At 37.8% G+C, this 12,851-nt stretch overlaps 1 protein-coding gene across 2 annotated transcripts in view; it reads left to right on the top strand.

Moving 5' to 3' along the window:
- The window catches only part of ralyl (RALY RNA binding protein like), a 145,776-nt gene extending 133,928 nt beyond the window's left edge, over window positions 1-11,848 (top strand). For both annotated transcript variants that reach the window (XM_080865569.1, XM_080865568.1), the window contains exons 7-9: window positions 1,700-1,869; window positions 5,740-5,778; window positions 7,922-11,848. In XM_080865569.1, coding sequence (XP_080721695.1) covers window positions 1,700-1,869; window positions 5,740-5,772 — 203 coding nt within the window. In that variant the 3' untranslated portion in view covers window positions 5,773-5,778; window positions 7,922-11,848. The remainder of the gene's footprint in view (window positions 1-1,699; window positions 1,870-5,739; window positions 5,779-7,921) is intronic.
- The last annotated feature ends 1,003 nt before the right edge of the window (window positions 11,849-12,851 follow it).

Below are 12,851 nucleotides of genomic sequence, written 5' to 3'. Positions count from 1 at the left end.
GCTCTCCAGGAATAAAGTTCTGCAGTTAACATCAAGATTAAAAGTCATAAAGCATAATAAACTGTGACATGAGGAGAATATTGGGGCTGTGGTCTTAAAACATTTGTGTAAAACGTTTTAAACTAGGCTGCACAGACATTTTGACTATTCAGTATAAAGCAGCGTACATAAATAAAGCTACTTCGGATTGATCCCTTATTCATAAAGGGCCGCTTACTCACAGCGGACAGCTCTGCATGTTGGATCTGGCAAACTCTTTGCACTGGATGTGCTTCCCGACTTAATCCTGATCTGTGTCTCCTCCCAGGATCAAACCAGGGATCTCTGATTTGTTCAGGAAAAGTGTTAACCACTACACTGAAGAGCCATTATAATTTTTTAACATAAAAATAAATCAAAATAAGATATAAAATGTGTTTTCACAGATACATCTTGAAAAAAAAAATACAATTTGTGTAATAAATAATCCTAATGTTAAGTGGCCTGGATAATTTAATGCAGACATGTGACACTGTAACCTAAATATGCACATATAGCGGAGCTTTAAATGAACTGGCTTCATAAATAAAGAAAAGATGAAAATGGAGGCAAATAGTAGGAAGCCTAAGCTATATGCAAATCCAGGGGTTGACACATCTGTTGGTAGCTAGCTAGCAAAAGTGGATTTTGTATATTTGAGCTTGTTTTAAATAACGCAAACTATACAAAATTTAAATCTAAATCCTTTTCCATCTAAATGCAAATCAGGTGTGCTGTCTCAGTGCAGTTACATCCCTTAAATTTAATATGATCTCTTTAAGAAGCTATTTATGGAGTACCAACACCTTGTCTGAACCCTTGCACAATAAAAAACATGTTACCAGCAGTGCCTTTCAGCATGTAGAGTACTAAACAGATTAATTGTAACATCACCCAGTTTAAGGGGAATCCCACAGTTGTTCTAAATTAACAGTTTCTGTAATTACCAAAACTCTTTTTTTTGTGTCTCTGTAATCATTAATCCACGTGTATATGCGAGATCTTTACTCAAAATGATATTTTTAATGTTAAAATTATATTATTATTTTTAGATTCATTAATTTTTCCAATATAGTAAAAAAAAATAGTAAAGCACTTGTAAAGCTTTTGTTTGTTTTTTTAAGTTTTGAAATGATTTACATTCCTGAGCAGATATAATTTGAGTGGTTTAACGTTACTCTTGATTCATTTCTGACTTCTCAGAGAAGTCCAGTGTTCAAATAGAAATGTGAATTCAATTTGCTGTTAAAAATGATAAAAGTGATATAATTTTTTAACAGTTTTTGAAAAATTTGTTGTCAAAACGTACGTGCATTCCTGCTTTTTTATTAATGTAACAGGAGGTCTTGTAAATTTGCTAAGAACTGTACACACGTGTGTTAATTGGGGGAAAAAAGTGAAACATGTCACGCTTGTAAAAGAATAAACACAGTAAAATGCTAGAATTTTGATCCTAATTTGATGCTTTGCTACTTCAAATAAAAAAAGTAGTGTTAGTCACCCGGTTGCTTGCTGAGGACAAACTACTTCACTCCAGTTGAGTGTAAGGAGAACCATGGCCTGTTTCTGCACAACTGGGAAAACAGCAAAAAAGCAGCCTACTACTATTATTATCAAAGAAAAATACAGGCCCTGCTTACACTCTCACTTCATTCACTGTGGCCTCCTTTCTCTCTCTCAGAGGCTCAGAGAAAATATGAGGACAACTGTGACTCCCTGCATGAGGAGTCTGTGTCAGAGACGGCAGAAAACTCTGGAGAGGAGGCCGGCGAGGGGGCGCTGGACGTAGAGGCGGGAGAGATGACCGATGGAGGCGAGGATGACTATGACGAGGAGGGTAGCCACCATCTGGTAAGAGAAACGGTTGACAGGCCTGACAGGGGGGAAGAAACCAAGGCACTTTGGGAGATCTCAAGTGGGCAGACAGTCTTCGCCTTCTGAAAGTTAATTTTCCAGAATTATTCATGGCCACAGATCTAAGAGAGCGGTTGCTTCACATGAGTGAATGGTGAGGGCGTCCGGACTGACAGTTTCTCCCTGTCGACCCTGGCTGAAACAGTGGAAGTAAGCCTCTTCTCAGGCCCACACACAGGCACAGGCTCACACACATACACATGCTTGCAGGCTATAATTAAAGCAGTGGGTTCAATACACATAGGAGAGCTTTTAAGACAGACTTGACATGAAGTGATGTGGGTCCAACCGTGAAGTGAAGGTTCAGTTCGGAGGTTTTCTTTCACAAGGTCAGTAGAAGCAGCCAACAAAAGATGATCCCTCAAAGAGATTCAATTATTAGGATTATTTAAAAATAATAATAATTTAGTGGAAAATGTCAAATTCTCAGCTGGGTTCATATAAAAACATGAATTTATTTGACTAAAGAGAACTTATTACTTTTATCAGTTTTGTATAATTATATATTACACTATGTGTTATACTATATAGATGTATATAGATTTCTGCTTGTTAACACAGTAAAACAGCCAATAATCAGTGCATTTAGGCATGTAGAAATAGTCAAGACCACCTGCTGAAGTAAAGACCGAAAGTCAAAATTGGGAAAGAAAGGTGATTAGAGGTGGGCAGATCAGTTCAAATACCAATAGTACTGACACCAGCATTGGTATCAGTAATGGATCAATCCTTTGTTTCTATCCTCGTAGTTCAGTATGTAGCCCATTTAAACAACAGAAGCTGTCCCAAAGTCCATTAGAGACATTTTAGGTCTCAAAAAATCATTTCAAAATAGGTGAAAAGCTGAAAAGTGTGTTTTGTTGTCTATATTCTCTAATGTACAGTGTACATTGTTGCATTAATCATTGTAGAAAGCAAAAATCACAGTGATTTGGAGGTCATTCAAATGTGTGATTTTCAGACTGATGACGATTAATCTCAGAAGTCATCGCACACTGTTCTCCTCTACATAAACTGCCTTTATAAGTTTAAAGTGTCAATATCGATGTTGGTATCAGCAGTTCACTAAAAGTGATGTTAGTGAGTCTGAATGTGATATGGTTGTTGTTGCCAGACTTTTGAGTATTGTACACTGTTTATCTACTGGGATTTTCCCACACAACCATCACTAGGGTTTACAGAGAATGATCTGAAAAATAGAAAATATCAGCAGAGTGTCAGTTCTCTTGGTGAAAATAGATTGTTGATGCAAGACTGCTTCAAGCTGATAGGAAACAGATAACAGATAACCACTTTGAAAACCAAGGTATGAAGAAGAGCATCTCTGAATGTACAACAAATCGAACCTAGACGTAGACATATGTAGTCTGTTGAGCAAAATTATTTTCACCTTCATTTTAATGCACTGCTTAAATACTTGACATTAGCCAGTGACGGCGTAATTTAGTTATCAGCCTAACAGAAGGATTACTTAATGAAACAATACAGTACATCTTTTGTGTAGTTACAGCAATCTTTTCATTAAAATATCATAAAAACACCATAACTGGTCAAAACCCCTAGAACCAGTGAGGAAGGTGGTGGAAAGTAAGGAAGGCATTTATATGTTTATGTTTCAAACTACCAACAATTCAAAAAGATTACTATTTCCAATCAAGGAAAATCTAAAACTGAAACTAATCAGTCTTTCCGCTGACGCGATAGTTCCCACAATGCTTATATTGATTGTATTCACTCAGCCAGTTGATCTCAGTCAGCTGTGGCTTAGACGCACATTTATTACGCCAGTGATTTCAGCTGAAAAATAGACTGCTGTTAAGTAAAAGAGACTGATGTATGGTGAAGGTCCCGGGGAACAAAACCAAAATGCATGTTGGCTTCACCTATTCAAAACATCCTCAATACTTCAACGTTTTAAATATGTTTTCCATTTCACAATCGTCAAGTTCAAGTAGTGGCATGGAAACAGTTGATACTGGTTTTATCTGTATTTCACTGGCCTTGTTTTCTTTATTATGCTTTATTTTAGGGCTGAACGATTATGGAAAATAATCTAATTGCGATTTTTTTGCCCCAATATTGCGATTGCGATGCGATATGCGATTATTTTTTAAGGTCTTTGTCTTCTGTATTATTAAACAAAGACAAGCAATACATCATATAGTATGGCCAATACTATATTACATTAATTTTAAACTGTTCTTTCCTGGAAGACAGACCTCTGTTATGATGACATGAGGTGATGCATGAATTGATGACTGACATTTTTATTTAACTTCTTCAATCACAACAGTATATTTGAACATACACAATAGTTTATTTTTAGCTTACAAACATCTGAGCATAAAGTGCTGGCAAGGAACCCTGGTGTAAACATTAAAATGAAAGTCAGTACAATGTGCAGATTGCAGAAATATACATAAAAAAAATCAGTGGCTTTACCACACTCAGTTTTTCGACATCTGTGAACTACTAGACAGTCATTCAATTAAAAATCAATATTAAATAAATAAAACTAATAAATAAAAAATACACACATCTTACTGATCTCTGCAGTCAGTAACATTACACATAAAGTGCAAACATAATAGCAATTGTATAAACACACACACAAACACGCCTTTAAAATTTAAAGGCGTGAAATTGGACGGTCTAGCCTTCTGATTAGCGTCACCGCTGTCTCGGTGGAGTTTAATAAACTCAGCCGTCTGCTTCTTGCTATCTAAAATATAACCAGACACTGGTGTAAATTCTCGACTGTCTCATACTTCTGTTTAATAAGTTTTCTGTTTGACGTTTAGTCAGCTGTGTGAAAACCAAGGAGGAACCCACCCGGGGGATTAATAAAGTTTTATTTTATCTAATCTAATAACTTTAATCTCAGCCAAACCGATTTACTCACGAACAAACAAAACACTGAAAAAAGCCCAACAATAACATTTTTAGGTTGTCTAAGTGACTTATATATTACGTTTAACCCGAGCAGCGAAACTCCGCGGTGATCTGAAAATGATGTGCCGGGAGTTGTGCCGCTCTCGGCCGCATCAGTAACCCTCGAGCTCCCGGCTAGCTGTCGAGCTGGTGGGTAGCAGACGCCTCTGAAAACGTCGAAGCACTTTTACAAATATGGGATATCTTGATAAACCGAGCAGATATTTGATGTTTACACAACTACTTTCTCGCCTGAAAATATGTTAAAAGTTTATTTTGTGACCCAGAAAGATTAGTATGAGTAATTTTAAAACTTAGTAGCGGCCGCCATTGCTGGAAACTGGAGTTTGGCTGGGCCGCGCTATGAATTCTGGGATATGGTAGTAATTTGGACAGCCTTCGGCACGTCGCTGTGACGTAATCGGTCTACAAATGCGGCCTCAGGAGGATGCAGCCCATGAATTTGGACATGTCCAGAGTATAATCGCAGCCTTTGCGGTTAGAAAATTGCACTTGATCATGTCGCGATATTATCGCAAATGCGATATATCGTTCAGCCCTACTTTATTTATTAGCCATTACCCAGCAGGTGAACATGGCCATGCTATCCTAGATGAAAGCTCCGTGTCCTCACTAATGGAAGAGATTATTTTTCAGAGGCATGGTGGAAGAGATTTATTTGTTTCCTGAAGGTCACATTGATCACACTTTGTGATAATGTGCTACAAAGACTGTTCTGCGGGTTGGCATGGCTGCTCTTGTTGAGCGTATATCACCAGTGACCTTTAGAAAAGATTAAATACAACCTCTGTGTTCAGTTAAAAAGGCTGTATCATGTCTGTGATGTTAACCTCCTCTATGTGCTCTCCTTTACAGATAGAAAACCACGTATCGGATATTGACAACTGAGATCAGGTAAGAGCTTTAGATTTGTATTTGATCTAAGCATCCATTATAGCGGCTGTGAAGTCGTAATAAAAGACTGCAAAAGGTTCTGGGGGGGTCTTGCAGCCTGCCCTCATTAAAGACCTTACATCCAGTCCTCATTAGAAACCGTAGCTGCTGAACTGTGTCTTGAGCTTCTCTAAACATTCGTTAATCATCTCCTAAGTCATAAGCTCCGTGACATTTGGAAGACCAGCTTCACTGAAGGGCATCTAATACCGAATTCGACAGACGGAGCAATAATGACATTCCAATGGGCCAGAACTGCCCATAAACAACATTCATCTAATTGAATTTTGTGAAAGGGGATATGAATGGTGAGGCCTAAGGTAAAGATTTCCCTGCTTCTCGCCTCTTAGGGTGTGGGTAACGATGCAGCCACACCATCAGTTGGCTTGGTGCTGGCTAGCTCTTCACAGCATGCGTGCGCGGCAGTGTTTACGAGTAGCTCAGTGTAGACGTAGCACTGAGTTAAACTCTGTTAGTCTTCTGTTGGTGTTGGATGACTTAAGGCAAACTCACTTCATTAGAGGCTGCAGAGCTCTGTTGGTTTTTGTACCCAATTTTGATCTATTCGTTGTAAAATTAGATCATTTTGTACGTAGCATAAGCCTACATTTGAATTTTCGATTTAATCTTTAGAGTAATCCCAGCTACCGCTACCAAGGGCTGCAGCTGAAAGAATATAAACTATAACGGTCTTATGAACATTTAAATATTGATTTAGTGGAATAATAGATGGTGTGATTCGTCCATGTCTTAATGACAGAGCACTGATACCCTGTTACTCTAACATAGCTGGGGTTTTTGACAGAGGACCTGTCCATGTTTCTGATGGTCACATGCTGCCAAAGCTTCAGCTTTCATGTAAACTAGCTCATAGCTAGATTGTTAAACCTCCGGTTGAGCTGATAGCCACTTTTGTGTGACCGCATAGCATGATTGCTGATGTTAGGGTAGATGAAACCAGATAACAGAGGGACATGCCGCATAGGCTGGACTTGCTTTGTAGCACAGTGCTGTTTGTGATTCTGTTGTTATTTTAGTCTCACCGGTGTTTTTCTTCTCGCTTGTTGTCTTCACCTGCCATTGACTCTTTTTACCTTATTCACTTATATCTGCCATTGTTTAATTAGCTCCCACTGTATTCATAGCCCGCCTCCTCTTTGAGATACCTGTTTATATTCCCTGTTGTTATGCTGCATGTGTTCCTGGTTTTCTGACTTTTTACTAGTGCTGTCAGCATTAATCTCGTTAAGATGACGTTAACGCCATAACCGCATTAACGCGGCAAATCTCCGTTAGCGAGCTAGTGCGGATCGCCCCGTGCGTGTGGCTGCACGGAGCTAATGCATTAATGAGCTAACCGCGCTAACGTGTTGACGGCGTGCAGCGGTTATGGCGTCAACGTCATTTTAACAAGATTAATGCTGACAGCACTACTTTTTACCTTTCCGGACTTTGTGCTTGCATGAGCTTATATCATTTGCCAATAAAGGCCCCTTGATTCCTCTCATTGCCATTTATGACAAGACTAGCTATTTCCCTCTGTTCTCCATCTTTATGCTCAATGAAGCTAATCATTTGTGTGGAATTTTGTACAAAATGAGCATATGCTATGTGGTTGCTATGTAGCTACAGTTTCTTAATGTACAGGCAACAATGTTCAGTTTAGGCAACAGCTTATTCCCCCCTCCACCTCTTATGAAACCACGTTACACTTGAGTTTTCCATTTTCTTTCTGCCTTTTTGAAATTCCATCAGTGGCCAATTCACCGAACCCCCTCACAGCACATACATTTAAAAACCTGAAAATCCCACTCGAGGATCGAGAGAATATATGAATGTGTAGCTTGCAGGCCCACCAAGGATTGAAAATCACAGTGAGAAGAACCTCAATAAGTCATGTCCAGAAGGATTAGCGAGGCAGCTCCAGCTACCAGAAAATATTTCTGCACTTCCCGAGATATTTCTGAGGCCATTCAGAATGGACAAGCCTTAAAATTCAGCTTAATCCTCATCAGATTTACAGCATTATAAGCATTCACCATGTTTGAGGAGGAGACGCAGTTCTGTAATGTATTTTCATAAGTTTTCTCCTTTATCTCTTCAGGGTGAGGAAGCAGACGCTCCTGGTCGGTGGTATTAGAATTCATCGTCACCTTCAAGAGACAGGAAATGATCTGTAAGGGATCAAGACACCCATTCAGGACTGTAAGTTGTGTATGAGAGACCCCGAATCACATTTAGATGCCTGACTGTGCAGCTCAAACAAAATGTGATGTGATGATCTCTAAAGAAAATATATTCAAGACCCATTTTAATTCAGTGGCCCGAGTTTACTTCATGTGCAACTTATATTTCATTGGAAGAACTCGCACTCTTATCCTGAAACTGAAAAAAATCAAACCGAAGTCAAAGGAATAAAAGGATTTATTTGGATTTCTAAATGAAATTATGTTCAAAGATGGAAATGTTTTTGATCTATTGTTATTGCTCTTCTGAAATGTCCTTGTGCTGTAATTTCTGTTTTTCAAAGAATTTTTGTTTATGCTCAAATATCAAATGAATAAATGACAGAACAATCTGTGACCGTGGTAGGAAATTCAGCAAAAGAATGAAACATCGCTGCCGTCTGCTTCGGATTTGACTCATACATAAGCCAATAGCTGTGAGCATAACTTTATCCAGCTTTATCCATTTATCACACAAATGCCCTGTGGGGCTGTTCCATCATATATTCCAACTCCTGCCAAGTTTCAGAAGCAGAAAGGGCTTCCTGTGGTAGAGAGCCAACACTGGCACAGGCCTCCTGCCAGGGAGCAGTGCCCTAACGTCTCAGTGCACTCCTCCCCGCTCAGCTTGTGCATCCCAACATGGACTGCTGCTGTTCAGAAGCCAGCGCCTTTCTCCTTCACCCTCTCCTTCTGCATCCTGCATTGATTCCATTTTATCTAGTTGAGCCAGCAAAGTAAGGTTTTTTGAAATGGTGGAACTTGTTATGATTTTAAATTAAACATTGGCAGGCTTTGATACTATCTCAGGATGAGATCTTTGATTCAGAACCCCGAAATTTCTGGAATAATCGAACTTGAAATAAAGCGTAGTGCTTTATTAAAGCAACTTCACTAGGCACTGAGATCATTTGACCGTTCACTCGGTGCAGCTTACGAACAGTAAAAAAGAAAACATTGGAATTTCTTCAACTGTTTATGTGCATTGCATAACAATCTAGTTTCAGCTTTAGCTGAGCAATTATAATTTACCTGATTATACATAAACTGTTGCAAATTGAATTACGTTGCAAGTGAATGGATGTCAGCGCATTCAACGTGTTCGTTATTCAAATCAAATTTACTCTGGTATTTTTCCACCACTCAAATTTAACCACCGCAGTGTTAATTCAAACAATAAGAAGCTGATGCTGTTCCAAGCCTGCTGAGAGGAGGTTGTTGTTGGGACCCAGGTGTCTCGGCTCATCGCTGTGTAGCATTGATGAAGATGCATATCGGCTAAAATTCTGTTCACGCCTTCATTACAGTAAAAACTGTCAGTGTTTTAGTGTTTGACTGAAAAGTTTCACCATTTGTGTTTTTGTAATTGGAGTCGATTACCTGTGTCTGAAGGGGAAATCACGAGACAGAGAATATTACACATATTAATTTTACCATTAATATTCTCGTAAATGTCGTGTTTTAAATGGATGATTGTCGTTATTCTATGAACATTACATTACAGCAGTACTAAATATTCTAACTGGCCTCAGAGTATATAGGACCACTGTGATACATTCATTATTTTCATGGGGAAAGAAAACAACTCCCACACCTCTGTTTGGTTTCATAAATCACACCCTGACTCCAGGTTTCAAAATACTGTAGTTTAAATTATAAAAATATTAAAGCCTCAAACTGGAATTTGGATACCGACAAGTTCTTGCTACGCATCGCAACACAAACAACAGAATGATGGGATAACACAATCTTTCCATTCTTCTTCCTCATGTTGTATTGTTGGCATCCCTATTTTTTTTTTCTCATTAAGGTTTAGCTTTCATCTTATAAAAACTTTGTGGGACCTTTTGCATGCTGGGAGGATATCCGACCCACAGGAGCTTTTATTTTGCAGTTTATTTTTGCTAGCAGACACAATTAACAGTCCTTGGTGAGTCCACTGAATTAAAAGTACATTTTTTTGTGAGTTCATGAAAACTTTGTTTTTTTAGAATTACAGGACAGCATGGGCAGTGAACTGCCAGAACCTCTTCTTTATACATTTATGATGTAGTTTCACTGGTCCAGCCCAATTCAGATGTATGTGGCCCGCAATGTAAAATACGTTTAAAACCCAGAATTAAACCGTCTGATTGGTGCTGAACCTCTGAATTATCAAAGGTATTAATAAGAACTTCCCTATTCTTAGATATGTTTATGATATAGTTAATGTTAGTAAGAAGGAAACAGGCCAGTTTCATCCCCCTGTATTTATATTAAATGGTATGTTATATACATATTTGAGATTGTTGAAGTTCTTATTAGTAGTTGAACTATAATAACTAAAATTGCCATGTAGCTAGTTAGCACCATCTTGCTCCATCAGCTGATTGATGCAACAAAATAATCAGCTGGTATGTATTCTTTTAAAGCTATTAGCATAGTTTAAAGGTTCCCTAATGAAGAAGGATTATTGTTTCGAGTAACGCTACTAAAAAGGTGCATCCTGGATACATAAGAAGGCTATATAAGACATGTTTAATTATGTGATTCAGTCTCGATGAAAGTTTCACAGGTTGTTTCACTCAAAATACCAAATTAGAAACTGGTTATAAATAATTCATATTGTTAATAATACAAAAGACTTTCTCAATAATTTCCTGATAAAGCTGAGACCCTGTTTTTAAGTTGTTGTTCCTTGAATTGCTAAAGGTTTGATCCACCCTGGTGTAACCAAGATAAAATATAAATTCATCACTCGGCATTCTTTTGAAAAACAGTGTCGTAATTGATCTAAAAAATACACTCATCTGTGGTGTTTTTTAAATTGTTTTTTGACTGTGGAGAAAATAATTGCTCTCAAAAACTATGAATACCAGTTAATGTGTTGGTTGTATTCGAATCGATTCTAATTGTTCAGTGATTTGAAAAGCATAAACAAAAATTATTGTAGCTTGAAAGTACCAAACCAAGGCTGTCAAAATTCCATGCCACCAAGAGTAGGTAAGCAAATATTTCTTTGTGATTTGGTTGAATAAACTCCCTTCAGCAGAAGATTTCGAAAATGGAAAGTCACTTTGCACAATATTATAAATACACTACTCAGTCCTGGCAGGGCAGAGCTACTTGGGGAAAAACATGCATAAAATCAAAAAACGATTATCCTGAAGCTCATTCAAAATAAGCATCTGGTGAATGATGATAATGTGTAATATTTAGCACTATTTTTGTATCCCGAACATGTTTAAAGGAAATGGCTTTGCAACATGTTTATCTTTTTTGGTTTGTTTGTTTTGGGGGAGGGGTTTTTGTCTGGGTTCTTTTTTTGCTGGTGGCCTGTTTTTTGATGGACAGTATGGTGACGTGTCAAATATTCTGCAAAAACACAGAAAAAAAACCCTCATTGCTTTTAACTGTCGTAATTTATCTGGGTCACTTTAGAACACTTTTGGCTCAACTCGATTTTCTTTCCGCTGTAAATAGCCCTTACCATGTTTATTTCAAAAAGGCTAGATGAATTTTAAAAGTTAAAAATAATAAAAAATAATACACTGACAGTTTGTTGGAGTACTTGCAGGTTTAAACCAGAATCGTGGGACTTGTAGAGATGTGTAACTGATAACTGTTGTATAGAAATGTACATTTTTTTGTAAAAATATTTTTATCAAAAGGCATGTTTACTGTAACTTTGTATTTTCAGTTCATGTATAAAACGTTATATTATAACTGTTGTATGAATAGAAACTTCATTGTCATTGTAGATAAAAATTTGTGTTATCAAACAATAAAAAAAACTGTTTGTGTCATTTAACTAGTCAAATGTTTCAATGAGCACCTGTTTCCTTTTACAAATAAATATGAACTTAAGGACAAAGAAAGCTTTTGCGTTTATTGTAAACAGATGTGATAATTACTTGCAGATGGTTTACAGATGTCTGTAAATATTTGGTGCATCATTAAGATGTGTCTCTTTCATATTCCTTCTCTGCGTTCATTACTGTGTCCTTCTCCATTTCAGACTTCTCATTTAATCGTGATTTGTGGTTGATTATGCAGCGTATGTGCCGCACTTGTCACCACAATGACATTTTAACAAGTCATACAGCACACTGTTTGAATGCATGTCAAATTAATGTCAGTCAACAGAAAACTGGACACTATTATGGCAGTTTGTCATCTTGTATTTCACTAATGGCACCGGTCTTGCTGGCTGCCAGTTCAAATTACTTTGTGCCTTCAACTGGGAGCTTTTTACAAATACAATTTAACTGTGGCTCCATGTTCCTTGCTGGCAGGTCATTTGAATTCTGGCGCAGAGGGCTTAAAAACAGGTGACGATAAGGGTGTAAGACCCGTGTCAAATTAATTTCCGATCTAAAATTTTAGTTCAGAATTAAATATAAACTTGATTCACATTTAAACTGAACTATGTTTTGGATTCCCTAACTCTAGAGATGTCTCACAGGCAGGTTTCCAAAATGCCAAATGCATTTGCATTAGTATAGAACTGGTAAAAATGAATGGTGATGAAGCATGTACTACAGGCATGTGAACGGAAATGTTTTTTTTATAGGACTCTTTGCAGGAAGACTGTGGCCCTACTGACGCAGTCTTCCTGAGCCTGCATAGACTGGCATTCAAGCAAATTCACCCCAAAGTCAGGACATGCAATACACAGAGAAAATGCAAAAAATCCATGAACTGCATCTTCTACTCAACAAGCCTCAGTTAGCACGTTAAATGGCACAATCAGAAAAAGACTGAACAAGTATGGCTTGTTTGGAAGGGTTGCAAGGAGAGAACATATTTTCTCTACAAAGAACGGCACAG

The sequence above is a fragment of the Rhamphochromis sp. 'chilingali' genome (genome assembly GCF_963969265.1).
Source record: "Rhamphochromis sp. 'chilingali' genome assembly, chromosome: 18".
NCBI lineage: Eukaryota > Metazoa > Chordata > Actinopteri > Cichliformes > Cichlidae > Rhamphochromis > Rhamphochromis sp. 'chilingali'.
Note: the sequence above shows the minus strand (reverse complement) of the source record. Positions and strands in the feature narration are given on the sequence as shown.